Source organism: Cryptomeria japonica, chromosome 1 (assembly GCF_030272615.1).
Source record: "Cryptomeria japonica chromosome 1, Sugi_1.0, whole genome shotgun sequence".
Classification (NCBI taxonomy): Eukaryota; Viridiplantae; Streptophyta; class Pinopsida; order Cupressales; family Cupressaceae; genus Cryptomeria; species Cryptomeria japonica.
In genome coordinates, this window is record NC_081405.1 from 443,400,191 (window position 1) to 443,427,406 (window position 27,216).

Genomic DNA, 27,216 nt, shown 5'->3' on the forward strand with positions numbered 1-27,216 from the left:
TTGTTTATTTGTATTAACACACTCTTTTCTATTTCTACACACTGCACACTAAATCTAAATCTGCATCAACAATGAGTTTACTGCTAGTGCTTTTGTTACCTCATGTATGTTAGTTCAATGATTGTGTATTTGTATTAACATGCTCGTTTCTATTTCTACACACTGCACACTAAATCCAAATCTGCCTGGCATCTGCCAAGGTTTGAAGAATAAAATAGAACCTTGAAATAAAGGAAGAAGTCACCTATCTAGAAATCTGTAAATACTGCATTCAGGTTAAGATCCTGTTAGTGGATTTGTAACCATTGTTTAATAATCTGCTCCTAATTAAAAGGAATTAATGAAGGATGTCAACCAACTTAAGCAGTACTGAGGACTATAATTCCTCAATTTTATTAATCGTTGAAAAATTTCTTTAGTTTTCATTGTTCATTTGGATAATAATTACTAAAGAGGATGGTAGTATTTTTTGATGGCATTATTCTAATCTATGGATGATTAAGGAGGAATCTGAAAATGTTTTCAACACTGAAATCTTATACATTAGTTATCAACCCAAATTGATATTCTGGGTCTTGCCACAGTCCAAGATTCCCATGATGTGTGCAGGATTTCCATAGGGGAAAAAATTTCGAAACCTGTTTTATATATTTAAAAATTCTGACAATGTAATTTAAGGACTACTTTGATTGCTACATTTCTTAGCGGGTATCAAGTGACATTTACTATTTTAAATAGTTATATTAAATAAAAATGAAGTGATTATGGCTCTCAGACTATCAAAAGTGGTCAATAAGACAGTACAAAAGTCCATAGTAGCAAAAATATTTCTCATGAATAACTTGGAAAACGAAAACGGTTTTTAAAATTAATAGGGAAAAGCTTGGGTTATTGATAGGGTGTACTATATTTATTTAAAAAATTGCTGAGTAACGCCCAAAAATAAAAAGAAGTGCATAAAAATGAGGAGGATTGCCTATAATTTTGGTTTTATCGACAAAATTGCAATCAAATCTGAAATTTATCTCAATTTAATTGCTTTTTGTTGACCAAAACAACTGGGTTGACCAATTAATAAAAACAGAGTTTATTTTGGGGAAAAAATTAGCAACAAGGGTGGGCAGAGATTATTTGGATTAAATCACTATTTTCAATGATGTCTGCAACTATGCAAAAATTTATGAACAAAATTAGCCAAACAAATTTAGGGGTCAGAAGAAATTAAAGCTATTAATTTGTTTCCTCTTTGAAAGGGTAGAATATGTAAAGGCCCTAGTGATAGTTAAAGCTTAAACATCTGCTAATTCTGATCACAATGCCTACTCGTATACCATTTCAAGATTGAAAAATGTTAGTAAATAGTGAAAAATTTCCATTGCCTGGTCTGTTGACAATCTTTGTTGTATCTTATTTAGTAGGAGTGACATGGTGATGGGGATATTAATGGCCTGTACTGTGATAGGGTTGAAAATATTGAATACAATTTAATGAGATTAAAATATGGAACATAGTGCCATGCAGATATAATATTAGTTTTAGTTCAATTCTTGCTTATAATAGGTGGCTTTACATTGATAGAAATCATTTGCACAAATCTGCTGTTGGAAATAGGGCAAGAAATGTTATTAATATGGTCTTTTATAAGTCAGGTTATGACAATGGATTTAAGTTTAATTTAACAAATATGATAATGGCCTACATGGGTTAAAGAAACAAAGAAACCTTGATCAATCCGTTATATCTGCTAATTATTTCACTTCATAAACTGTATAGGCTTTGTCATAATTTCTTAGACAATCCTAGATGCATGTATGCAGCCATCTCTAATTGAAGTTGTTTCTCACTTCTTGCTTTGAAACACTCTTATGGTAGTTTGGACTGGCAAGAAATAGTCAACAGAGTTTCAAACTGAAGCGAGAGAAGTTAAATTATTTGCAAGAAAAGAAAATCTACAAGGAAAATAAAGAAAAATTGTAATGTCCCTACTAGTTAGGGATCACTTTCCTGCAAAACAGACTGTTAGAATGCAACAAAATATGTATTACTAATCTAATTTGCAATTAAACTTCAATTACTTAATTAAAACTAATCTCAATTCTTAGGTAATAAAAAGGATACGAATGAAGTATTGGGATATGTCCTTAGGCGGTTGTAATGCCCGCCTTCTTGGAATCCATTATGATTCCAAGCCTTACCAGGAAAATCGATAGATAATTTGATTCTTGTCTTGGATGTAGCATCTTACATCCAAGCCTACCAAGGAAGATCGTCATATATGATCACTTCCTGCCTTGGATGATACATCTTATCATTCAAGTCTACCAGAGAGGACCGGCAAGATCCGTCTCTTCTTGGGTGAGCTTCCGACACCCAAGCCTTTAACATATATGCATATGAGTACTCAGTATATACTGCCTACCAAGGATTATCATAATCTCTGAATTAGGCTAAGAGAATTTCCTCCCAATAGCCTCCATCACATAGCCAAATTATTGTTATTCATATAACATTTTATATTTCATTATCATTTTTTTAATCTATAATTTATGCCTGCATCTACATATTCCTTAATTACTAATATTGATCCTATATCCATACAAATACCTGCATACATACATATATCTATTGCTACATATACACGAGACAATAATATTATAAAACTATCACTCTGTCAAAGAGACAGATCCATTATAAACATATATGTGTGTGTGTGGCACACACGTCCACACACATATATATTCTTGTGGCATAAAAACTAACCGCTCTAATACCAATTGTAATGTCCCCTACTAAGTTTAGGCCTGTTTAACCATAATTAATCTATTTCTATACATTTTGACTTAAAACTAACTTGAGTAGGAGACAAATCTATCTGAACATAAATAAAAATCAATGATAACATAATATTTTTCCTGATATTGAAATGATATATATATATATATATATATATATATATATATTAATTATAATTACTGTACTAATATCTATTATTATATCAATATCTACACTTCTAACCTTTATATTATTCCTTATTCTGATTTGAGTATATAAATATACATAAACAAATAAATGAATTAAATAATATTACCTATGGTTTATGTATTTGCTGATAACCTATTATATCAATTATTAATACTACCACTGGTAAAACATTATTAGTTATTAATATATTTAATGGCTGGTAATGGTAAACAGAACTGACACATGTCAGATCTGGTCTGCCACTCATGAAATTATGTATTACCGTAGTGCCTATTTTAGTCTATGTTAATATTATTATTCAAATTCTGCATAAAGACATTATCAGACTTCATTAATTAAACATACTTATTAAACACATCCCATGCATACCACCAATACCAAGGAAGTTGCTGTCTGTAAACTTTATGACAGTTCTGAATTAATCTTCTCGCTTTTCTTCCCTTGACCCAATAAGGTTGTAAAAGAATCAGAAAGTAAATTGATGATGAATAAAGAGATTGTGAATACCCTCTTATACCATGCACATAGAATGAGAAGTTACGTGGATAAGGCATTTCTCATCTCTCTTTGCGATTACCTTCCTTCCTAACACATACTAATCGTAACCTTGATAATTAATGCTATCCTTTGCATCCATCTTATGTTAACCACTCATGTATAATTAATCTTCTGGCGATTAATATAACTTGTCCACTTATCAATGAATATAATTTATGTTTCGACAATATCATGCATCCCTCAAATGGATGGTCTTCTCTTTCCAATCGATATAGCAGTGGATATATTTATTTCTGATGTTTGGCTGGGTATTATCGTGTTTCTTATACCGAGCATCGTCTATTATTCTTGCCTTGGTCGATGATATTCTTGTGTGATCATCATATATGTATACGTTACATCTTACCTTTATTATTCCGTAGACTTTTACTTCCCAATACTTTTCGATACTCCACCGATCTGCATTTGTTTCTTTGTGTGGAATTTAACTATGAGCGAAGGGATTATAATCTTCCCTCTGGCCTAATTTACTTTTGGATATTGCTTACGTGGCTGGCCACATGTCTTCGTTTTAGGTTCCATATGTGTTTTGCCTTTATTACTCTTTCATTGCTATCCAATTCTTTATGCAGATAGCCACTGATATTTGATAATTTATATTTGATAAATATGAAATTTATATTAATATTTAATAAATATAAATTATATATTAAATCTTGTTTATTATTATTATTAAGATGTTTTTAGTTCATTCTATTCATTTATTTAGTTATATATATATTTTTATGTTTTAATTGTATTATTAAATTTTATTTTAGAGCGGGCATTATCATGTTTTTGATTGTTTAGATTGGGGCATCACAAAACTGTAGTAGGCACCACAGCTAAGAAATTCCTCAGGTAACACTGTTGGAGATCAATTCTAACTCTACCTGGTGTTGAGCAGGTTGCATTTATGCATTGTGGCCATATACAGAATGTATTGGAAAAGTAGAAATGCACATACATAATATGGAGTATTAGAGATTGTATTGTGATTTCATCAAATACAAAATACGATATTGAGCATGAGATGGATATATACCACAAACTAGTTTCTTCTCTATGATTGTGGCAGAAAGTTATTCCGCACACTTTTAAGCAGAATGCTGGTCCTTGTCAGTTAGAAAAACTCATCCATGATCAAAGTATGGACAATTTAGATTACAGATTGGTTTGTGCGTTGTTAACTTGTTGGAATGCAAGATTAAACAGTTTTGGACTCTGTAATCTCCTGTCGCCTTGTTATTTTCTATTTCAGTGTAGTTTAATAACATTTCTAAACTTTTTGAGGAGTGCGATTTCCATATATTGTGATTGTGTTATATAATCCGAACTGCACGTACTGTAATAATGCTGCAGGTAGAAGCTTATATGTCTGCATGCATTGACAAAATGATGGGAGTCAATTTATTTTTATTGTTTTTTGATGTGAGTCACTACTTTCTGTTTCTTTGACTTTGGTGATAATGGTGATTTGCTTTAAATTTTGCAGAATACTATAACTTTGCGGAACCAAGGACCGAAATGGTGTGCCAAAACAAATTTTGTTGAAATTCGGTCATTCTGGCATCTTTTCAGAAGCTTTGATAGGATGTGGACATTTTTCATATTAGCTCTTCAGGTGAGATTTTATTCTTTGTGATAGCTTGTTGAATTTTATTGTATGCATGGTGCACTGTTATTAGATTTCTTTTACTTTCTTTCAATGATAACAAACAGGTTTATGCATTTGACAAGTTCTGAAATCCTTTGTTATCTTTCTTTCTGTTGACAGGCTATTATAATTATTGCCTGGCATTTTGAAATTTTGAATATTTGACAAATATGGAAAAATCTATTAAAGTATTGTTCCATGGTAAATTGTTATCTTTCCTTGTACTGCAGGCCATGATAATTATTGCCTGGCATGGACCAGGCTCACCAACTGAAATATTCTATTCTTCTGTCTTTAAGCAAGTTTTGAGTATATTCATAACAGCTGCCATTTTGAAGCTCTTGCAAGGTACTTATTATTCATCTTTATGCAGTAAGAATCAGGTTTCTTGCATTAAGAAAGGAACAATAGCGTAACAAGCTTATATGGGTGTTCAGCTCATCTTCTTGCATATGATTTGATTTTGCTAATATGAATTATCACATATATTTCAACCATATAAAAATATGTAACCTGATTTAACATATTTCTCAGAATCTCAAAATTAATTTCATTAACAGTTTTAAATACATGAATAAGATTTTTTTAATCAAACCTTCTTGGACACTTGTTTAGAATCTGGTGATTTAAAAAATTTGTGGTGAAGCTTGAACTAATTTTTCTGTAAGGAAAGCAGAGTGCAGAAAACACCTTCCTAATGGCAATTTCTTAGAGAAGTGAAGCAGATGAGTGTTCACACTCAATTCGAATCACAACAACTAAGATACACTATACCAAATAAACAAAGCAACATGAAAAACAGAAACATAGAGATGTACACCAGATTTCACGTGGGAAAACCCTTACTGGTGAAAAATCTACACACCAAAGTAATCCCTTGTATTACAGTAAAACAATTACATACAAGTTTCAGACCTTTGATCTTATCTCTGTTTAGGTAGCACTACATAAGATTGCAATCTTAATCGGCTTTTCAATTCAGCTTTTACAGAATTACCAATCGATTACTTCAATCCTCTTTGCACAATGATAGAAATCATCCTCACACGATCCAACCTCCTGCAAGTGTTTTTCAGACGTTTAAATGTCTTTGTTGAAAAATAGTTCGTTTCAGTTACTACATCTTCCAACTGTCAAACTTCTCAGAATGTCAATAAAGCACATGTTGTCGCCATTGCTTCCTCTAAGTCGTTCCAGTTTCCACCAATCGCCAGCAGACAACTCGGCAAGTCAAAACGAGTCCATTGTGGTTCCCACCAAGTCTCAAAGGTTATCGGCAAATGTTCCTCACCTCGACAATGCCTTAAAACTTTCTTAGCGAATTCCATAGTCTCATTGAAATCATCTTTGTTGCTCAAACAACCCTCATGTCTTTTCAACATTGGAAATTGGCTATTCGGCAAAGAATGCAGCTTTGACTTCCCTGTTGAAATGTCTTAGCGAACCCTTGGGTCACACCGAAAACAATAGTGCATCGGCAAGACTCCAACATTGTCATACCGATATAGTCTTTATCGCCATAGAATGAGACTTCAGTTACTTCCTTTAGACAATCTTACTGAAACCCCAAGCTACACTGAAATCTTTGTCTTTGCCAAAACTTTGCCAAAGCTATATCGAACTCGGAATTGTTGGTGTAGCTACATAACTTCGGTTGATTGCTGGGGGAGACATACCGAAAGTACAAGTTATACTAATATACTGCTTCATGTCGGCAAGACACATCAATTGTCTCCTCGACATCGGTAAGATGAGTGACTTCTCCGAACTGTCTGGTAGAGTCTTACCGAACCTATATGCTATACCAAAATCACTGCTTCTCTAGGCATGCATAACATGGAGGTTATCAACTACTGTATCAATAACCCGATGGTTATTCAGTTCTCTTTGAAGATGATCAATAACACAAAATTTATCCACACTAAACTGCTCATTTCAGAGACCAAGTGCCATCTGTTCGAGATTTCAACCAGTAAGTTTGAGACACCCATTCTCAACATTTTCTAGTGCACAATCTCTAATTAGTTAACCTTTAGATGACAATATTGGTTGAGGAGCATCCCATGAAATTTAAATGGTCTTGCATGTCTAAAGCAAGGCTGTCCAAGGATAAGCTTCAACGAGTTCACAAATTTTACTAACTATGTTTGTTGTAGATGTATGCATATTCAAAATTGTTGCACACTTGCCATTCAGTTCTTATAACTGTTGGTGAAGTATCTTATTTTACCTCTTACTACGTTTACCTAGGTAAATATGGTTTCCTCCAGGTAGCTAATAAAGGTGTGTCATCCTTGATTGAAGGGAATCAGGTGCCACCTTTATTCAACTGCATCTACTGGTTGACTTAGCTCCTGTCTGTGTTGAAGTTGACTCAACTGCTTGTGGATGCTTGTCATTGTCACTTGTCCATCGAAGAGGTTATAAATAAATATATTTTCTTTTGATTATAGAATGAGAAGGGAATGGGAATGCCAATTTTTATTCACTTGTGTTGCCTTCTCTCTGCTCTAACATAGGAAGTTTGGTAGTAATTAGTTTGATTGCCAAAGGTCTTGGTTAGAGGTTTTAGGGTTAAATCTGAAATCCTACCATCACAAGTTTGTAATTCCTCTATTGTTTAGAGAAATCAGCTTTCATCATTGACTACAGAGAAAGTCTAGCAGCATTTTGGGATTTATAGTCTAAGGAGCTGATATGGATTGAAGAGGATTGGGTTGCAAATACATGGTTTGGTGGCGTCCAATTGCAAGAGTTAGATGTATAAGTTCCAACAATGTGGAGTATGCCATAAGTTTTGCATTAGACAACAAGTTATTATTAGCCATTGTATTTTGTGATGTATATTTGATGAATAATATACATATCTGGATCAGCTGACTGTCAAATTGTCAAACTTAGTGTAAATTTCAGTCTTCAGCTTCTTTTATTCATACTGTTTACATAAGTGATGAATTGCAACTTCGTGTACTTTTTTTCTTTAATTGAATTCTAAATTGTAATTTTTATATGTTGTTTAACTAGCTGTCCTCCTGTCTCCAAAATCTCAAAAGAAAATTGCCAACCCTGCAAGCTGCTTCTATCCCCAAGATTCTTATAGACACTGATTTGAGTTCATAGTGATTAGAGGATCCACTCTCTCCATGAATGAAAACTGACCCTAACTTCTGATACAATTATTTCAAACTGTCATATGGTGCCAGTATCTTCTGAATGACTTTTGTTTGTAAATACAATTGTTGCCATGATAGTGAACATTGAATGAGTTAAGAAATATGTTTTATTGAAGCAATAGCTTTATTGCAGTGGATATCTGGACCAAAGTTTACGTCAGTGGCAATTATTGTAGGTTCTATTCTCTGTGTGGTTGAATTAGAATATTTCTGCTCTAGGTATTTCACAAAATATTTATACATAGTAGTTCCATATATAATAATACTTTACATGAGGGTTAATAAAAGGATGGGTATATATATTTTACTGTAGATTAAGGTAACAGTATCTGGGGATCATTGTAATTATTCTCTTAGTTCTTTATTGTTTCAGCTATTCTTGATATTGTTCTAAGCTGGAGAGCAAGGCAGTCCATGAAGAAAAGGGAGATTCTTCGATATATATTGAAGGTTCTAGTAGCTGCAGCATGGGTCATCATTCTTCCATCTTGTTATGTCCATTCATGGGATAATCCTACTGGTCTCTTTAGAAGTTTAAAGAATTGGGTTGGGGAATGGAAAAGTCCTTCCTTGTATATCTTCGCAGTTGTAATATATTTATTGCCCAATGCTTTATCAGCATTATTGTTTTTGCTTCCAATGGTGAGGCGATATGTTGAAAGCTCAAATTGGAGAGTTTTTACTATTCTAACATGGTGGCAGCAGGTAAGCGTGTTACATAGCTGCCTTGTAAATTGTGATTCATCATTCGCATTTTGAGCTTATGAGATCATTGCGTATTATTTTATCAAATTCTAGTAACTAACTACGGCATTGTGACATCTGTTATCTGAAGTAGGAATGCAGCATGGCTTTTTAGACCTTTCATTTCTATAATAAGTATAACATCAATCTGCTTCTTGTCATTTGCAGCCAAGACTATATGTTGGACGGGGAATGCATGAGAGCTTCTCCTCTCTTTTCAAGTAATTTACCAATTTCATTATCTTACATTCACATGTATTTCAATTTGAGCATTGGCATGGTTTAGTTTAGTTTTTAATACTTTCATTGTGTTTATACTTTGTGTTGACTTTAAAAAATATTATTTGGCAAATTTCTAGGTATACGTTCTTTTGGATCCTTTTACTCATAAGCAAGCTGGCTTTTAGCTACTATATTGAGGTAACAAGCTAAATTCTAATATGTGGATTTTTCTTTTGATAAAAATATATCCTGCTCCAATTTGTCCTTAAATATCTAGCTAAATATCTGGAATGTAAAAATGAGTTAATAAATATTCAATTTATGTAATATCTCTAGCCTGAATGATTAAAAACAGAGCTCAGAGCATTGTTCGTTTGGTACCCTTCTAAACTTTAGATCTTGAGCAAAAGGTGAGCTGTTTGGCCTTGGTGATTAGAATTCATGATGTTTGTTTTTTCAGATAAAACCACTGGTTAAGCCTACAAAGGTGATCATGAAAATGAGTATTAGCAATTACCAATGGCATGAGCTTTTCCCACAAGGTAAGACTATATAATTTCTAACAAGTCACTTATGATTGATTATATCGAGACAATTCTCTAATATATATATTCTCTTGCAGCAAAGAAGAATATAGGGGTAGTGATTGCTGTATGGGCTCCAATAATCCTTGTAAGCATGAATTTAGCTATGAAATGTGTGTTGTTTTGATGCTATGTTGTTCGAGCATGCATTCTATCTGCTGGTTTCCACTATTGTTCATTTGTCAAGTGTGGTCTGAAATTGTTCATTTACAGGTTTATTTCATGGATACACAAATTTGGTATGCCATTTTCTCCACTATCTTTGGAGGTATTTATGGAGCTTTTCGCCATCTTGGTGAGGTGTGTCACTCTTCAATTAGTTTTTTCCTCTATTCTTCCAAATTCATTTATATTTATTAAGCAAATTTTCATTCTTGTAGGGCCCTTTCAGGAAAATATGTTCATGGAGTGGTTCTCAATTTGAACATTATATTTCCTTATCTGTTTTATATTTCTACATACAAGCGTCTTAATTCTCAGTTTTCTGTTTTTTGGTTTCTTTGTCAGATACGAACATTGGGAATGTTGAGGTCTCGATTCCAATCTTTGCCTGGAGCTTTCAATCAATGTCTAGTGCCACCACCTGCTGAAAAACATCAGAAGAAGGGTTTAAAAACTTTCTTTTCCCGGAAGTTTGAGAAGGTCAAGTATATATGAATCAAAGAGTTGTCTTTCATCACAGTTGACATGTTGTGTATTCTAATAACTAAAGATATTAGGCTGTTTGCTCATCATGTGATATCTGAAATTATTGTGGTTAACACATTGATTTATGCAGCCTGAGCCAGGAAAACGGAAAGAGGCTGCAAAATTTGCCCAACTGTGGAATCAAGTGATTACGAGTTTTCGTATTGAGGATTTGATAAATAATAGGTAAAAGCTTTCTACAATTGCCAGTATAGAGACATCAAAATATTGTCTGAACTCTGGTTAATATTTAGTGAGTGTTATATTCTTGTTTCTTATACTGTTGTGCAGAGAGATGGATCTATTGCTTGTACCATATTCTTCAGATCCAAAAGTAACTCTTGTCCAGTGGCCACCATTCTTACTTGCTAGCAAGGTAAGTTTGTTAGCTGTTGGTGCCCTCCAGCCCAAAATCTTTTTTGTTCCCCCAATGTATTTCTTCTTATGCTGCCTTTCAATGCAATTCAGATACCTGTAGCATTGGACATGGCCAAGGATTTCAGAGGGAAGGATGCAGACCTGTATAAAAGAATCAAAGCCGACGATTATATGATATGTGCCGTGCAAGAATGCTATGAGTCGGTTCAGCGTGTTCTTTTGACAATTATCATTGGCGACCAAGAGAAGAAGTAGGGGCATTAACAATTTGCAATGACGAAGGATCATTGTTATAAATATTTGGAATGGTTTATGGCCTGGGTTCATGCTTTGCTTTATCATTTTCTTTTTTCTATTTAGTGCCCATGATATGAAGTCCTTTCCCTATATTTATGCATCTTGTTTATGTCAATTTGAAAAGGCATCTAAAGTATGTCATGATCTCAATTAACTAAATAATTGCCGTTTTTTCAGGGTTATCACGGAGATACTTGATTATGTCACAGAGAAAATAAATAGCGAGTCCCTCTTGGACAATTTCAAGATGAGCGAGCTTCCTCTTCTGTACACTAAGTTTGTACATCTTGTTGAAATACTGGTATATCCAAATTTATTATGTTAATTTATAGTTTTATTTATTTATTGCTGAGAGCTCAGTTTCTCAGTTGATTCCAAAGGTTCTTACTTGCCTGTGCATTTCTCAGAGAAATAATGATAATGATCCAAATTCTCGGCAACAAGTGATTCTTACCCTTCAGGATATGTTGGAGATTGTAACTCGAGATATGATGAAAGATGGGCCTAGGTGTGTGCCTTTTTGGCAGTTTGGCTGATAATTGGAAAAAAAACCTTGCTTTGATTTATACCAATTCTTGATGTTTCTGTGATACAGCATTTTGGAATCAATTCACAGCATGCAACCAGGTAATGATATTTTTACAAGTCCTGGTCAACCACAAAAGGCCCAGCTATTTGCATCTACGGGGGCTGTTGACTATCCTATTCAAGATACTGATGCATGGAAAGAACAGGTATGCATTTCTCATTGATAACTACCAGGCACACTGCAAGGTTCATTGCTAAAACAGACAGACATTGTATATCTTGTCAGATTACCAGGCTTCATTTGCTTCTTACGGTCAAGGAATCAGCTATGGATGTTCCTGTCAACTTAGAAGCTCGGCGACGGATTGCGTTCTTTACAAATTCCTTGTTTATGGATATGCCTAATGCTCCCAAGGTTCGAAACATGCTGTCATTCAGGTATATTGGGCAATGATGTGATTTACTGTATCATTGCAGAAGTTTCAGGTACAGTTTAGAAATATATTGTATCACAATATAGAAGATACTGAAAATCTGTACCAACAAAAAAGTGAATGAAAATATGTAAATTAAAATGCAATTGTGCACCATCAAATTGTGTTGCTAAAACTTGCTGACAATTTCTTTTCAAGTGGTTAAGTTTGTCTACTTTACTGCTAGCAATGAAATTTGCCACCCCACATGCATGATATAACTAGAATCTTGGAATGCTAACAATGAACATAATGTGGTCCAATGATAAATGAATGGGAAATCTATTGCACGTGAGATGTTGCAGATTTCCTGGTCTTGATAACGTGTTTGTCAATGTTGAATTAAAGGCTAAATACACACATAAGTTTGTACTCAGAAATATCATTATTCATCATTATGTACTGTGGAATCATTAAAATCTCACATGTAAAATAGTACTCACCACTGATGCTAGTGATGAAATGATAATGTTGCTTAAGAGTATAAATGAGAGAGAGTTTGACAAGAAAGTTGAAGTATGTGGATATGCATCAAAGAGAGTTTCACAAGCAAGTTGAAGTATAGATAAGTCATTTGTTAGGAAACAGTAATGGAATAAATGATACCAAAATGTATATGGTTTATAGAATAGTGCGTACAACAAAATTTATAATGCTAAATTTATCAATATTAGGCATGCCATGATGCAGCCAAGTGGTAACATGAATGCCATTATCCCCAGTGTAATGTCCCCTTGTTGAAAAATGTTTTTTTAATAATTAATAATAATAAATTAAAATATAGAAGAATAAAAGTAAAATTTAATATAATTAAAATTTAGTTAAGTTTATTGAATGGTAAAAAGGCATGAAATGAAAAGTTGCGACTCCCTCAAACATGAGATATAAAAGGGAGAGGAGAACTTCATTTGGGGAAAAAAGGGACGAGGGAAGAGAGAAGGGAGCAAAGGAATTAAGGAAGCATTTATGGGAAGAAGATAAGGAAGTGACTTTTTCTAAGGGGCAGCAATGACGAAGGGTTGTGACTCTTTCAAAGGGTGGTAATTGTGAAAGGTTGTGACCATTATGAAGAGATGTGATTATCCCTCACATCGGAGGATATAAAGGGGAGAAGTTTTCATTTGAGAAAGATCCATGGAATAGAAAGAAACATCTGAAGCATTAAAAGCAGATCTAGGAGCAGACCTAAATCAGAATTTTAATAAAATCTGGAAGAATGATATGAACATTTATCAAAGAGATCAGAACCCAAATACAAATCTGAAAACAATAATCAAGCAAGTATTGAAGGAAAAGAAAAGGAAACATTGAATCAATAATCAGAAAATCAGACCTGATAGAATAGAAGGGATTCTCATACACACATATATATATGTGAGTATAGGCAGCAAATCAGATTGATATAAATAGTAGATCTGTGCATTTACGAGGTGCCTGGGTAAAAATATAGGAATATCCCAATAGGGGACATTACATGCAGCCACAGCAGAAATGCATATCCATTGTGAAAATACCTTTTATGGCCTGAATAATTGCCAGCAAATAACTTTTGTTCTATGATAAGCATTTTATTTATTGCTAAAAGCCAACTATCAATAAGTTGAGTTGTAATTGCTTAAGCGAGTGTAAAATTAGCATTTAACATTTAACAAGAATTTGGCAGAAACTTGAATAAACTATTTTGCATTTGTCAAATGTAAAAATAGATTTGGGCAGTTATAATTTTTGCTTAAATGAGTATGGGTTTAGATCCTTGTATTTGCTGGTTGGGAGGTTTGGATTGCGATACAGTGTTACAACTTCAGTTCCTTTATATAGAAGAGTTGACATGAGAAAAGTCGATCAATAAGAGATTCCATTTTTCTATTCATATTTGAATGAAATCTCAGTGAGGGATGAAGGAAAATTCAGTAACCATTTCAATGTTGTTGGTATTCTGCAACATCAGTGATGGATGAGAAGGCCATCGTTGTCAAACCTATGGAAGTTTTCTTATAAGAAGTAAAAGTTCTACCCAAATAAGTTTTGCATGATCAGTTGGCATTTTGAAATCATCAAAATTCAAGGCATAGGTCATATTTTATTATTTGTACTCGCACATACCATTTTTTGAACAATGCCATAATATCTGATGATTGCTACTTTTCTTGACTATTGCCTGTCTCCTTATGATCTCCCGAAGCCAATGGCTATCCTTATATCCCCAAGAACCCAGTATGCATGCTAACATGCAATCAGTTCCCAAAGATACAACAAACATACTTAATTCAGGCAACTGATAGAGACATTAAGTGAGTAATCTTTTTATATTCTTATATCTGGAATGCTACATCTATACAAAGAATTCAAACATGCGAGGAACACCTCAACATTGTCACAAACATACATGATTTAATCATTACAACTTCATACTTATAAATGAATGACTAATTCCTAAATACCTGGTCTTTTCTAGGGAATATACATCTTGCCAAGAGGTGATCATGCTCATGTAAATGTTTATAAATTTAGTTAGCCAATAAATTGTGTTCTGTGTACTTTAATTTTACAAATGAAATTAACAAATGGAAGGATTTTGTGTTGAAATTAACAAATGGAAGGATTTTGTGTTGAAATTAACAAATGGAAGAATGAACAAGAAGAAGACAAGTGGTGTAGCTGCTATTATTACTGAGGTGAGTGTCCAGTTTCCCCTTTTGCAGATTCAATGTATTTGGACACAATAAGTCGCACTTCCTCTATGGTCACACTTGGCAAATTGCTGATTTGGAAATCGACCATATCCACGTTATCAGTACAGGTGGCGAGAGTATCTTTCCAACCGAGTGCTTGTGTCAGGAAATCTTCGTCTATGCGCATGAAGCTCGAGACTCTAGAGAGATTTTCCTTGAGAACTGGCCCTTTAACTTTGAAGAAGTTTCCTTGAACTTTGTTCCTCAAATTCTCTGCACGCAGATGCTTCTCTCGCATCTCATCCTGTTGCAATATCTCAGCTGCCACAAGGAAAACCTTGTCTTGAATATCTCTAACGGTTTTTTAAATTTCTACACACTTAGCAAAGTACCAAGTGCTGAAATCATATAGGTCACCAGGTTGGATGACTTTTCTGTTAACAAGATCCTGCCGAGAAAGTCCTCTGATTACCTTTAGATATGGAATAATCCTCTTTTGCATATTCTCAATATCTTCCCAAACTTCAGCTATGTCTTGAATTCTGCTCAAAAGGAAGATGTGGATTCATGTGCTGCTATTAGGTTCTCAATGAGTATGTCAGCACGTTTTGAGGCATCCGTAGTCCATTCTTTCACTTCTTTGAAGGTTGCCTTCATGTCTTCATAATCCTTTAACAACTCTTGTGGAAGAGGTATGGGCGGAGTAACAGGTACCTCCTCTCGATCTAGATGTTTCGTCAAATGTTGGACATATTTCTTCCATTGCTGATTCTTTTCCTCAATGTTCATTCTTTTTTCCTTCTCCTTGGCTAGTCTTGCCTTGAGGGCATTGCAAGAATCATCAAAATACTGGATCTCTTGAGCCTGAGTAGGCTTACCCAACTCTACACTAGTGATCTTATAATCTTCCGGAGCAACATTGTCTCGAGTTTTACCTTCTTTAGGTACAACTACCTGCACTGTTCTGAATACTACACTATCTCTTTGAATTAAAGAGAATCTCTTGGCTGGTTTGGGTCGTCTTATCTCAATTGGTTTACTCCCCATAGCCAAGAATGCTGTTGTGTTCTCCTCTAAATGATCCTCTTTAGGAGCCTGAGCCTTTATTCTTTCCTTTAGCAAATCAGGAATGGTTGACTGCTCCATGCCACTTTCATCAAACTTATCATCTGTTTCCTTTGGTTCTGTAACTATACCATCTAGGAATTCCCTTGGAAACTCAGGTTCTTTAATTTCTACATTCCTAGCAGAATTCGGCTCTTGGGCTGGTTCTTCCATTACCTCTTCCACTGAAGGGGAAGGAGCTCTTACTCCTATAGCAATATTCATCCTCTGTTCATCAACTATAGCCTTGATTGGAGCAACGGATACAACACTTAAGGTCGAATGACCCTCATCAGATTTATATTTTCTGCTTGCATCCCTGACTACTTTCTTTCCTTTACCCCTCAAAGAATTTTCAGTGGGTTCTTTCCTTCTTCTAGATTCAACACTTGACGAAACACCATGGTTTGAAAACATTGATTCATTGGTCCCCATGAGATCATATGTGAGATTGGTACCTTTGGATTTAAGATCCTTTGTCTTCTCACTTGCCCACCATTTCGAATATTCAATTATTGGTCTCATAAGGTCCGACCTTTCAGAATTTGACCAATTAACCAAGGCAAGGGGCTCATTTCTTAGTTTGTCAAAGTGAGGCTGCTCAAATTCGGGATCATCTTCAAGCTAATCTGCTACTCTAAATACTTCGGTTGCTCTAATCAAATTCAGGGGAAGTCTGGAACATAATCTCTTTCTAACTTCAAAACTGTCAGTTGCATCAACAGTCTTCGAGATTCAGTCTTATGCTCGAATGTTTCTCCATCAACCTTTTTCATCTGGTGAAAAAGGGTCAAAATGTGTTCTAGCCTTATACTGGAAGAATGGGTACCAAGCAAGCTCCTTTTCAACACTAGCAGCAGCCTATGACGATGGACATGCTTCCAATCCATTTCCAATAGTGAGAGAAGATGTTCTTGCCTTCTTCTGCTTTTCTCTTTGAACAATCATATAATTTTCCAACTGCCTAACAACTTCAAGCAACACTACCCTGTTGGTGGGATACATAGGTAACTTGTAAGGAGATCCAGAGAATCATTGAATTCTCAGATAAGTAAACTTAGGATACTGGATGTACCAATGCCCGAATCTGCTGATAAAATCTTTAGATTCTTGAGAGAGCCTTTGATGCAAACCACCTTGGAGTGTCCTAGTAATGTGCATTAAGAATGCATCGTTGACTCTTTTGAAGTGAAATTTTTCCTCAGTGCAACTATGGGTAGCAATCGTAAACAGCAAACTGATTTTCTTTATTTCCCACTTCTCCTCTACAGGTGAGTCCTTTGTATCTGTAGGTTCGAGCAAGAGAGTACACCAGATATGAACTCATATAGAATGTCTTGTTTTTTTCTCAACTCTTTAGTTGGTCATCAAGATTATCACTTATAATCCTTGCCCAATCAATCATCTTCACTCTGGTATTTATCTCATTGTTGAAGTAGTACATCCAAGTCTCAAATGGTGCGCCTTGTGGACTACCCATGACCCTGTTTAACAAGACTATCAAATCTCCAAATCTTCCTTGAAATATGCTCTTATAAGATCCTTAGGTATCTTGGAAGCACCTCTCCTTGGCTTTTCCAACCATTGATGATTGATGTTGGTCTCATATTCTAAAATTTTATCCTGGTAGAGACGTGTTGCTTCTTCCTTGGTCATGTAAACAGGGTTATGATATTTAGGGATGCGGACAGCTTCCCTGATAGCAACATCACTGACATTTGCCAAGACTCTCCCGTCAGGTGCTATGATCTCTCGGCTTATAGAATTGTAGTGCCTAGAGCATTCTACTACCAACTCAATACATTGCATCACTGGAAGGAAACCAACAGCCTATACAATTCCATTTCTCATCATCTTTTTGGCAGTTGCTGTAGGCATCAAGTTGTCTAGGCCATACATTCGCTTCTTGAACTCCCTCGGGTTGATATGTCCTAGGTTCGTGTCTCCGACCAGCTTGCACTTTGACCTCATCTTGGATTCCAAAGGGGAATATTTATCCACCTGAAACTTCATCGCGACCGGAATCTGCGAAAACATATGAAGCCTAAGTTGGAAATCAGAATTTAAACTTAAAATTTGAGGCTTTGGATGACTAAGTGGTTGAATTTTTACTTTCATGGAGTTTCCACATGTAGGAATTTTGAAAATGATACTAAAACTCCACACTTAATTCTGATTTTAATGGAAAAATCAGGTCTACAATCAAATGAATCTTATCCAAACTTGCTTTGAAAGGCGGGAAATAAGAAAGAAGGTATGAATATTTAGTCCAAGATGATCTTTAATATTGAAATTATGGACAAATCTGTCAAAATCACCTCCAACAAATTCAGAAAATCTAATAAATCTGCCTTCAAAACCAACTTCACCTTCGAAAAATGAAGAAAAATGAGAGAGGAAGCTGTTTGGAGAAAAGAATCAGATGTTAATCTCAGAAAATCAATTAATATGCTCTCCAAACTATCAAATCTGTTCCAAAATCTGTGTTGAAACTTGTGAAAATGGTTGAAAAATTCAGGAATAGCTTGGGGTCTCCTCCAGTATCCTTTCAACCTGCATAAAACCTTTCAAGTTTATTCTCAATTTGCTCTAAAAACTTCAAATACCAAGTGAAGAAATGAGGAGTGAAGCAGGTACTTGTATTAGAGTTCGAATCTGAAATAAGTAACATAGAGGATCTTCGAATTTTTTTTCTAATTTGTCATTTAGTGTTTTGAATCTGCAAGGAAACGTTTCTAATTTGGTGTTTAGTGAACTTGTCAACACTTAGGCAAGTTTGAACTTCATCTTATCTTCCAAATGCAAGTTTCTAAATTCATTTCCAGTCTACAAATCGAGCTTGATCTTCAAATCTTTGAATCCAAAACTTTCTATTTTGATCTCAGTTCGAACTCTTATCTTGAAATCTTCGTGACCTCACCTTGGAATATTCTTTTGCTTTCGAACTTAGCATGTCTTCTCATGAGGTGGACTTTATTGTTTTGATTCTCCTTGCCATGGCGGACTTGTCATGCACAAACATACTCTCCAAGGGCGGACTTTGCACTTTAAAACTCCTTCATAGGGCGGACTTCGTGCACTCAACTTCAAGGCGGATGTTGGAGGGCAGACTTTGTGAATCTCCATCATGGGGCAGACTTTTGCTTTGAATGTTACTTCCATAGGCTGTAGGGTGGACTTTACTTGTCTTATCTCCAAGACTTCTTTCAACTCATCTTCATGGCGGACTTTCTTGGGCTCCCTCTCCATCATCTTGGGGCGGACTTTGTAGACTCTAGGAACCATCTTGCATGTCTTCCAAGGCGGACTTTACTCAAGTTGAGAACTAGGGTGGGTGGACTTTATAGTTCATGACTTATTACTTATTACCTTTGGCGGACTTTTTGGCGTTTGAAGTACCATTACACTTGTTCCTTGGGCAGACTTTTTGTGAGTCTCCATCATGGGCGGACTTTTTCATGTTCATGCCTCTTTGCTTGGGTGGACCTTTTGAAGAACATTGTTTTTGCACCTTGGGCGGACTTTTGGGGTTGCACCTTGGGCAGACTTTAGGAGAACATGACCATTGCCTTTGCACCCTGGGCGGACTTCTTGAGGAACCATGGGCTTTGGAAGACTTCATAGGGCGGACTTTCTCCCCTCCATGCCACTTTGCAATCAAGAGTAGGGCGGACTTTGTGAAGAACATGACCTTCTCCATCATCCATAGGGCGGAGTTTGTAGAGCTCCTGACATACATTCACCACCAAACATTGATTAGCCAGACTTAGAGAAATACTTGAAAAACTTCAAAATTTGATATCTTCATCAATTTTAGCCAGATGAACATGAAATTTGAAATCCATACTCAGGTAACCCATTTTAAGTGCCATGACCCCTAAAATATAGGAACTTAGCTTTTTGGGTCAAAACTTGAAAGTTTTCGATCGCGATCGATGCAAGTCAGTGGTGCTGGTGTAAACCCTTGGTCCCCACTCCGAAAAAGCAAAAAGCAAACATTCCTAAAAAATAGGGAAAACTTTCTAAAATAGCCATCCCGGGTATCGAGCTAAAAATGCCAAAAACGAAACTTCCTAAAAAATAGGAAAAAAACAAAAAAGCAAACTTTCCAAAAATAAAAATTTGTCCGAATTTTCGCTAATCAATTGCGTTCTTCGTCATTTGGCATTTCTAGGCACTTTGGCGGTGCCTAGACTCTATTATCACTTGGCTTGCAAAAATTGACTTTTAATCCTTAAGACTTAAACCATTCAAAACTTGACAAACTTGGCAATACCGATGCCTAAATGTCACAAGGCTCTAACAAAAATCGTAGAGAGCAGGAAAAAGGGAGGGTCCCCATTCTCAATGGGGTGATGTGTGAAAAAGGTCACATCAGTTTCCAAGGCCAGTGCTAAGAAGAAACTGTAATATCCCCAAGAGAATAATTTGAAGTTTCTTCTAACAAAGCAATGAACAGCGAATATGAAGCAAAACACCTGTTTTTTGAACTCTCTTCAGCAGAAAGAGAAATATTAAAATACCCACAAGATTGAGCAAATTTGGAACTTAGTTTAGCCAGACTTAGCATAAAACTCCAGCAACTCTTAAATAATGAAATCTGTTGTCTATTACATAAAATATGCTCTTACTGCAGCAAAATCTCCAGCACATACAACAGCAACAAATCTGGAAATTATTTTAAAAACACAAACACTCGAAACTGCAAAAGTCACACACGCTACTTACTTTGATTGGCTCCAAACTGTAGAATGGAATTCCTCAATAGCTGAGCTGTTTCAAATGACCATAAGACAACAACAATCTGATCTAGTAATAGCAGCAAACTGATCATAAAGAACACCCAAAAAGCCACATCAAGAACTGGAAAACAACCAAGACAAACTTCATGGCAACTATGCACACTGATTTCATTTGCAACCTGCAATAAAAAGCAATACAGAAAATGATGAACAATTTGCAAATCCTTAAAGTTTAACTGCAAGTCTGGAGTGAAATTGCCTCTCGAAAACTAATGGGGTTTCATCCATAGTCTCCAGCCTTCATTGGGATTTCATCAAAAAAAAAAAGAAGAATAATTTGTAAAGCTGAAGCCCATACGAAGAAAAGTGTAGTAGAAAAATGATCCAAAGAAACCCAAATGAGAAATAAAATGTTTTAACCATAGTTTTAAAACTCATGGACTCGCCACGGACTCGCAAGTCCATGGGAGCCACGAGTCGACTTGCCAAGGACTTGCGAGGCGAGTCCATCTGAAAGACTCGCGAGTCTTTTGCACGGACTCGCGAGTCTTTCAGATGGACTTGCGCCACCCAGAAAAAACGTCATGCAAGCTTTAAAAGTGAGTTTTTCTTTTATTTTATTGCCTTCATTTGGCGTAATTGAGGGAGTGAAATATCTAATGAAGGGTTTTTTTGCTAATAGAAAAATAACACCCCATGCCCCTTGACCCCAACTTGGGGGCGCTGCCCCCAAACCCCCGTCGAAAAATATAGGGGGGAAATTGTGCTGATGGAAGTAGTGAAAATTTAACCTCCGAGTCTGATTAGGCTCCATATAACGACATAATTAGCATTGAAGAAATCTGGGTATTTAGATTTAGTATTTCAAATTTCAAATATTGCGCGTTGTAGATCATATGACATGTGTAATGTTTCAATTATGGCTCTTATGTTCTCTAAATGCATTAATTTCTTTATGTTTTTTTGTGAAACTACAGTTTCTTTTTTTGCTGAGTCCTTGCTGAGTTTTTCACAAGTTTTTCACGAGTCCGAGTCCGAGTCCAAATTTTTGGTTTGCTGAGTTCGAGTTTTTAAACTTTGGTTTTAACATACGAAACTTGGGCCACCAAATCCAATGCCCATCATGGAGGAAAATAATTTAAAATAATATTTTGAATTTACTCTCATAACTGCATGCCCACAAATGCTTGCCAAATCATGCTCTACCACTATCATAACTGTCATGGAATCCATCAAAGTTTTAAAACTCGACTCGCCATGGACTCAGCAAACCAAAAAATTGGACTCGGACTCGAACTCGTGAAACACTCGGCAAAATAAAAAAAAAACATAAAGAAATTAATGCATTTAGAGATCATAATTCATACTTAGAATCACACTCATTACTCATAGTTTCAAACTCTAAAATGTATAATAGCAGCATAAGTTTATAAATGTTTACAAAATTACATATAATGATATGTCCAAATCCAAATGTGAAAAACAACAAACAAACTAAAGATAAGACTACATCTTCCTCTTTGCACTTCTCCTAATATAGCTGATTTAATCTTCTTTGCTCTCCTCCTGCAAACCCTACAAACCTGTTTTCACCAAGAAAGAAAGGCAAATGAATGAACAAATGCAAAAAAATCACTTTTAAATGTTGCTGGGCGTCATAACTAGGTAGTGCGAGTCTTTGCAAAAGACTTGTGAGTCCGTGTAATTGACTCACGCGAGTCCATGAGAAAGACTCGTGAGTCTTTCAAAAAGACTCGCCTCGTGAGTCGTTGGCGAGTCAACTCGTGGAGCCACTGGACTCGCGAGTCCGTGGCGAGTCCACGAGTCTTAAAACTATGGAATCCATTATTTGACTATTAATTGAGCATCCATAAAAACCCACGACTCATTTGTAGTTGTAAAATATTAAATTTAATATTTAAATGTCCTAAATTTGATTTTGAAATATTAAATTACATCAGGAACATAATTAAATATTTAAATTATCATTTTGCTATTAATTTAACTTAGCCCGGGAAATATAGAAATTGGGCTAATTATTGCTTGTATTAAATTAGATTGAAAAGGAACATGACAAAAATAGAGAAGGCAATAAAGGAACTTTTGGTTATGGGCCACATTAGGCTGAGTTCTAGTCCATTTGCCTAGTAGTATTGGTGAATGTCATGTCACCATCTTTGGTCCAGCATCATTAAAACTTTAAGACACTTTGTGGACAATGAGTGGCAGTCTTTGAGCACCCTTAGCGGTTAGGAGTTAGTAACAGTAGTTGAGTAATTGTACTTAAGAGAATAAGGAATAAGGAAATCGACGAATCGTGAAGTCTTATGTAATGTCCCTTAATAAATTGATCCAATATACCCTAGTTATGGATCTCAATTCTTAATATAGGGGTTAAGAGAAAGTACCTTAGCCTCTACTGTTATCAAAGAACCTGCAAAAATAAAATCAGAAGACACTGCAAATTATATTGAAGAATGATCATGTGAGTGACCACATTTATATAATTAACTATGTATAACATAAAGAGGGATTCTTGTATCATTAACAGAGTAAGATCATGAATTATGGCAGTGAATTATAGTGCAAGATTTGGTAGGGTGTCTTTAACAGTTTCCCCTACTCCCTTGTACAGCAGTTCCCCCTGTCATGTAGGGTTCCCTTGTACAGCAGTTCCCCCTATCATATAGGGTGCCCTTGTACAGATTAATATTAATATTACTGTTAGTATTCATATCTTAATCAATATTCTGATTATTCATTAGTTAGTTGCCAATATATAGTTTTATTCATTACTATCAAATTCCAAATTATTCGAATACGTGTCATTACTCAGTTTACTGTAAATTTTCCAGTTTATTATTATTTACCAGTTAGGAAGTTTGCTGTTCATTACTATGTCTATATATTTATGTCCAATGGTATTGTTTGAATAACTATATTTAATTTGTCATTCGTACTTATATTATATTAATTGTCATTCATTTGATTAATTATCATCCATATGATTAATATATAACATACTGGCTGATGTATTTAATATTTAACTCAGAAAATCCTATGTATTCATACCTGTCACTGTTCTTACTGTTTCTTTATCCTTGCTGGCAGATCTTGATCAGTCCTTGTTCCTTTATCCTTGCTGGCAGATTTTGACCAGTCTTTATTCCCTTATCTCCTTGCTGGCAGATTTTAAGATTCCTTGTTTCTTATTTCCCAAATTGGCACGGGAGGGGGTGTTTATCCCACCCTTCATTGTGGTGGAAAGCCACAATTATTGCCTTTGGTAGCGTCCTTATTTGAAAGGTTGCCACCCTCACATCTGACGTGTCTTGAATGAATCGGTGTGGAGGCCCACTCTTTTTCAAACCACCGTTTAAGAAGGGGTATTGGGCCCTTAGGGAAGTCGGTCAACAAGTTGAAGTATTGTATATTATTAATATATATATTGTTACACCATTTCAATAAAATCATTTTAATAAAATGTACAATTTTTATATAATAGCATTATTCCGTGTATAAAAAATGTAAATTAATGTACATTGTTAATATAATAATATCATTCAATAAAATGTAAATTAATAATATGAAATCATTTTTATATCAATGTAATATAATATGACAATTTTAACATGATTTTAATATATTATATGGCAAAATTTACATCAATTATTTCTGCTATAAGTGGGGTGACATGACATCTTATAAATAGGACGGTTTCCTAAGATAAATAAGGGATTGATCCCAAATAATAATAATCATACCCAGTATGAAGAGCATTCTCCATCAATTAGACAAATAAGAATATCGATCAATAAATCGCAAGAACACATGTTATTGATATAGATATAACTGAGAATTATCATCAGCAATATGAAAGCATCCATTCCAATCTGAAGATATCATATATGGGATCAGTAACTAGAACATATACAGTGCATGGAGAAAGTCAGCGATACCCAAGATAAATACAGATTGAAGACAATATTCATTATCAGCGAACCCAATGCAGTGATCATAATGTGATCAGTATGAGGGAATAATGCGATCAGTATGAGAGAATAGTATCATCAATTCTGAAGACAACTTGATTACTGGATAATAATGTGATCAGTATGAGGGAATAATGGGATCAGTATGAGAGAATATTATCATCAATTCTGAAGACAACTTGATTACTGGATAAGAGAATGCAAAACTAATGGTGGGAAAGATCAGATTAACGCATCCGTATCGGTGATATTGTAAGAGATCAATTAAATAACACGATGATAATCGGTTGAGTCCAAGTACGCAGCAATTCATATAGAAAGGATATGATTAGTAATGAAGTGGAATGAAGAGATCCAATGACATTATAACTATAATCGATTAGGAACAATTACACATCAGGTGTTGTTATGAAGAGATATGATCTCTTGTGAAAGGTTAGAAATCTAGGAATAGACATTTCTCTCAAAGGTGCAACTATTCGATGAGGATAGATATATACGGATATTGTAATCAATCATTGAAGAGGGTGGAAGTTTTTATATATCGTTTTATTCCTGTTTAGGAAGAGCTCAAGTGAGCCGGGCCGAAGGCCCATTATCAGGTGCACACATCAATCAGTAGAACATCAGAAACAGCCCCTCAACCTTGCATATTCTCACTGGCAATATCAGACAAACAGATTGTATAATCTTTGCAAGTAATCATATTCTTATTAGAAACAACATCCATATTGCTTCAGGCGATAGTATAATCAGAAATTACAGATTATTAGCATTAATATACAAGCATTGAGATCATCATAGGCGATTTCATCTCTTTATCTATTGCATGAGCAAATCATCATAATTGGAACAGCAGATCATCAATCTGGTAAGCGATTGGAAGTGGAACACATATTATTGAGCATATGTCATATTATCAGAGACAGCTACTGTTCAATTACCATAATCATATAAAAGAGGTCAGCATCATCATTATTATTGTCATAAGATCAACAACGATGATCATACCATTGTGCATTAAGCAATGGTATATGGAACAAGTCATCTTGTATACATTTAATTGATTGAATCAGAGATGGCAGTGATAGTGTCTCATATATTACACCCTTTGTATAACATAAACATTATAAGTGGGATCATAGAGTAACATCCTTTGTGTTATTTGAGATTTTGAGGAAAGAAGTCTCTTGCAATTAATTGATCTAGTTAATTGTTCCCTAATTCATAAAGAATAACAAAAGGGGACATTATAGTGAAGAAAAAGGACGGTACTGAATTGTGTTGACTATCGAGCATTAAATAAGAAGACAATCAAGAATATATATCCTGTCACTAGGATTGATGAATTGATAGATGAGCTTCATGGAGTTGTATACTTCTTGAAGATTGATTTCTTTGCATGATACCATCAAATTAGAATGAGGGATGAAGATGTTTACAAAATTGCTTTCAAATGCCACTGTGGACCAGAGTACCTGGAAACTCCTTTGTCCCTCCCTGGGCACGTGTATCCGAAACAGATACGTATCCGATACAACCTGAATACACATCGCATACTATACCCATGCATGCCCAAAACACCTCGATTTCCAATCACGCTAGATAATATGTGATTTTGATGCAAATATTCCTAAATTTAATTTTAAAAAACTTCATTCACGCTTTTTTAAACAAAACCTACACCAAATGAGAAAGACAAATGAAATGTTTTTCTATTTCAGTGACCCATTTTTGGGGTTATCTTGCAATTAGAGTAGCCAAAAACTCCTTTGTCCCTCATTGGGCACGTGTATCCCCGTATCCAATACAGCCCGGATACGTGTCAAATATTGTACCTGCATGTGTCCAAAAAACCTTGATTTTCCAACCATGCTAGATACTATGTGATTTGATTTTATTAAAATGTGACGTAAATCTTCCTAAATTTAATTTTAAAAAATTTCATGCCTTTAAAAAAAAAATTGGTATAAATAAAATTTACACCAAATGAGAAAGACAAATGAAATGTTTTTCTATTTCAGTAACTTATTTTTTGGGTTGTCTTCCAATGCAACTCTACTATTTTTGCATATTGTAAAATGTTGAATCAACTTATAATTATTTATATAGCAATAATGTGTCTATTTTGAAGTAATTAAAATCTCCTCTAATAACTTAGAAAATTGTGTTAAATATATGTGTATGTGTTTTTTATGAATGACGCATCCAGCCGTATCCATATTGGGGGTCCTAAAAAATGGCTGTTTCGTATCCAATACCGCATCTGTATTTGTATCCATATCCGTGTATATGCAACTCTACTATTTTTGCATATTGTAAAATGTTAAATCAACTTATCATTATTTATGTAGCAATTGTGTGTCTACGTTCCTTTTGATGTAATGAAAATCTCCTCAAATAACTTAGAAAATTGTGTTAAATAAATTTTTATGAATGACGTA

The 27,216-nt window shown here is 34.9% G+C and overlaps 1 protein-coding gene across 2 annotated transcripts in view; it reads left to right on the plus strand.

Annotated features, from left to right (window-relative positions):
- The window catches only part of LOC131064663 (callose synthase 3), a 154,731-nt gene that overhangs the window by 81,779 nt on the left and 45,736 nt on the right, over nucleotides 1–27,216 (plus strand). For both annotated transcript variants that reach the window (XR_009372084.1, XM_059218549.1), the window contains exons 13-28: nucleotides 5,015–5,143; nucleotides 5,407–5,524; nucleotides 8,723–9,054; nucleotides 9,262–9,314; nucleotides 9,453–9,513; nucleotides 9,776–9,857; nucleotides 9,938–9,987; nucleotides 10,113–10,199; nucleotides 10,407–10,541; nucleotides 10,678–10,772; nucleotides 10,878–10,962; nucleotides 11,055–11,215; nucleotides 11,439–11,562; nucleotides 11,669–11,769; nucleotides 11,857–11,995; nucleotides 12,076–12,227. Coding sequence is in view for 1 of the 2 variants with exons in the window: in XM_059218549.1 (XP_059074532.1) it covers nucleotides 5,015–5,143; nucleotides 5,407–5,524; nucleotides 8,723–9,054; nucleotides 9,262–9,314; nucleotides 9,453–9,513; nucleotides 9,776–9,857; nucleotides 9,938–9,987; nucleotides 10,113–10,199; nucleotides 10,407–10,541; nucleotides 10,678–10,772; nucleotides 10,878–10,962; nucleotides 11,055–11,215; nucleotides 11,439–11,562; nucleotides 11,669–11,769; nucleotides 11,857–11,995; nucleotides 12,076–12,227 (1,904 nt within the window). In the remaining variant the exon portion in view is untranslated. The remainder of the gene's footprint in view (nucleotides 1–5,014; nucleotides 5,144–5,406; nucleotides 5,525–8,722; nucleotides 9,055–9,261; nucleotides 9,315–9,452; nucleotides 9,514–9,775; nucleotides 9,858–9,937; nucleotides 9,988–10,112; nucleotides 10,200–10,406; nucleotides 10,542–10,677; nucleotides 10,773–10,877; nucleotides 10,963–11,054; nucleotides 11,216–11,438; nucleotides 11,563–11,668; nucleotides 11,770–11,856; nucleotides 11,996–12,075; nucleotides 12,228–27,216) is intronic.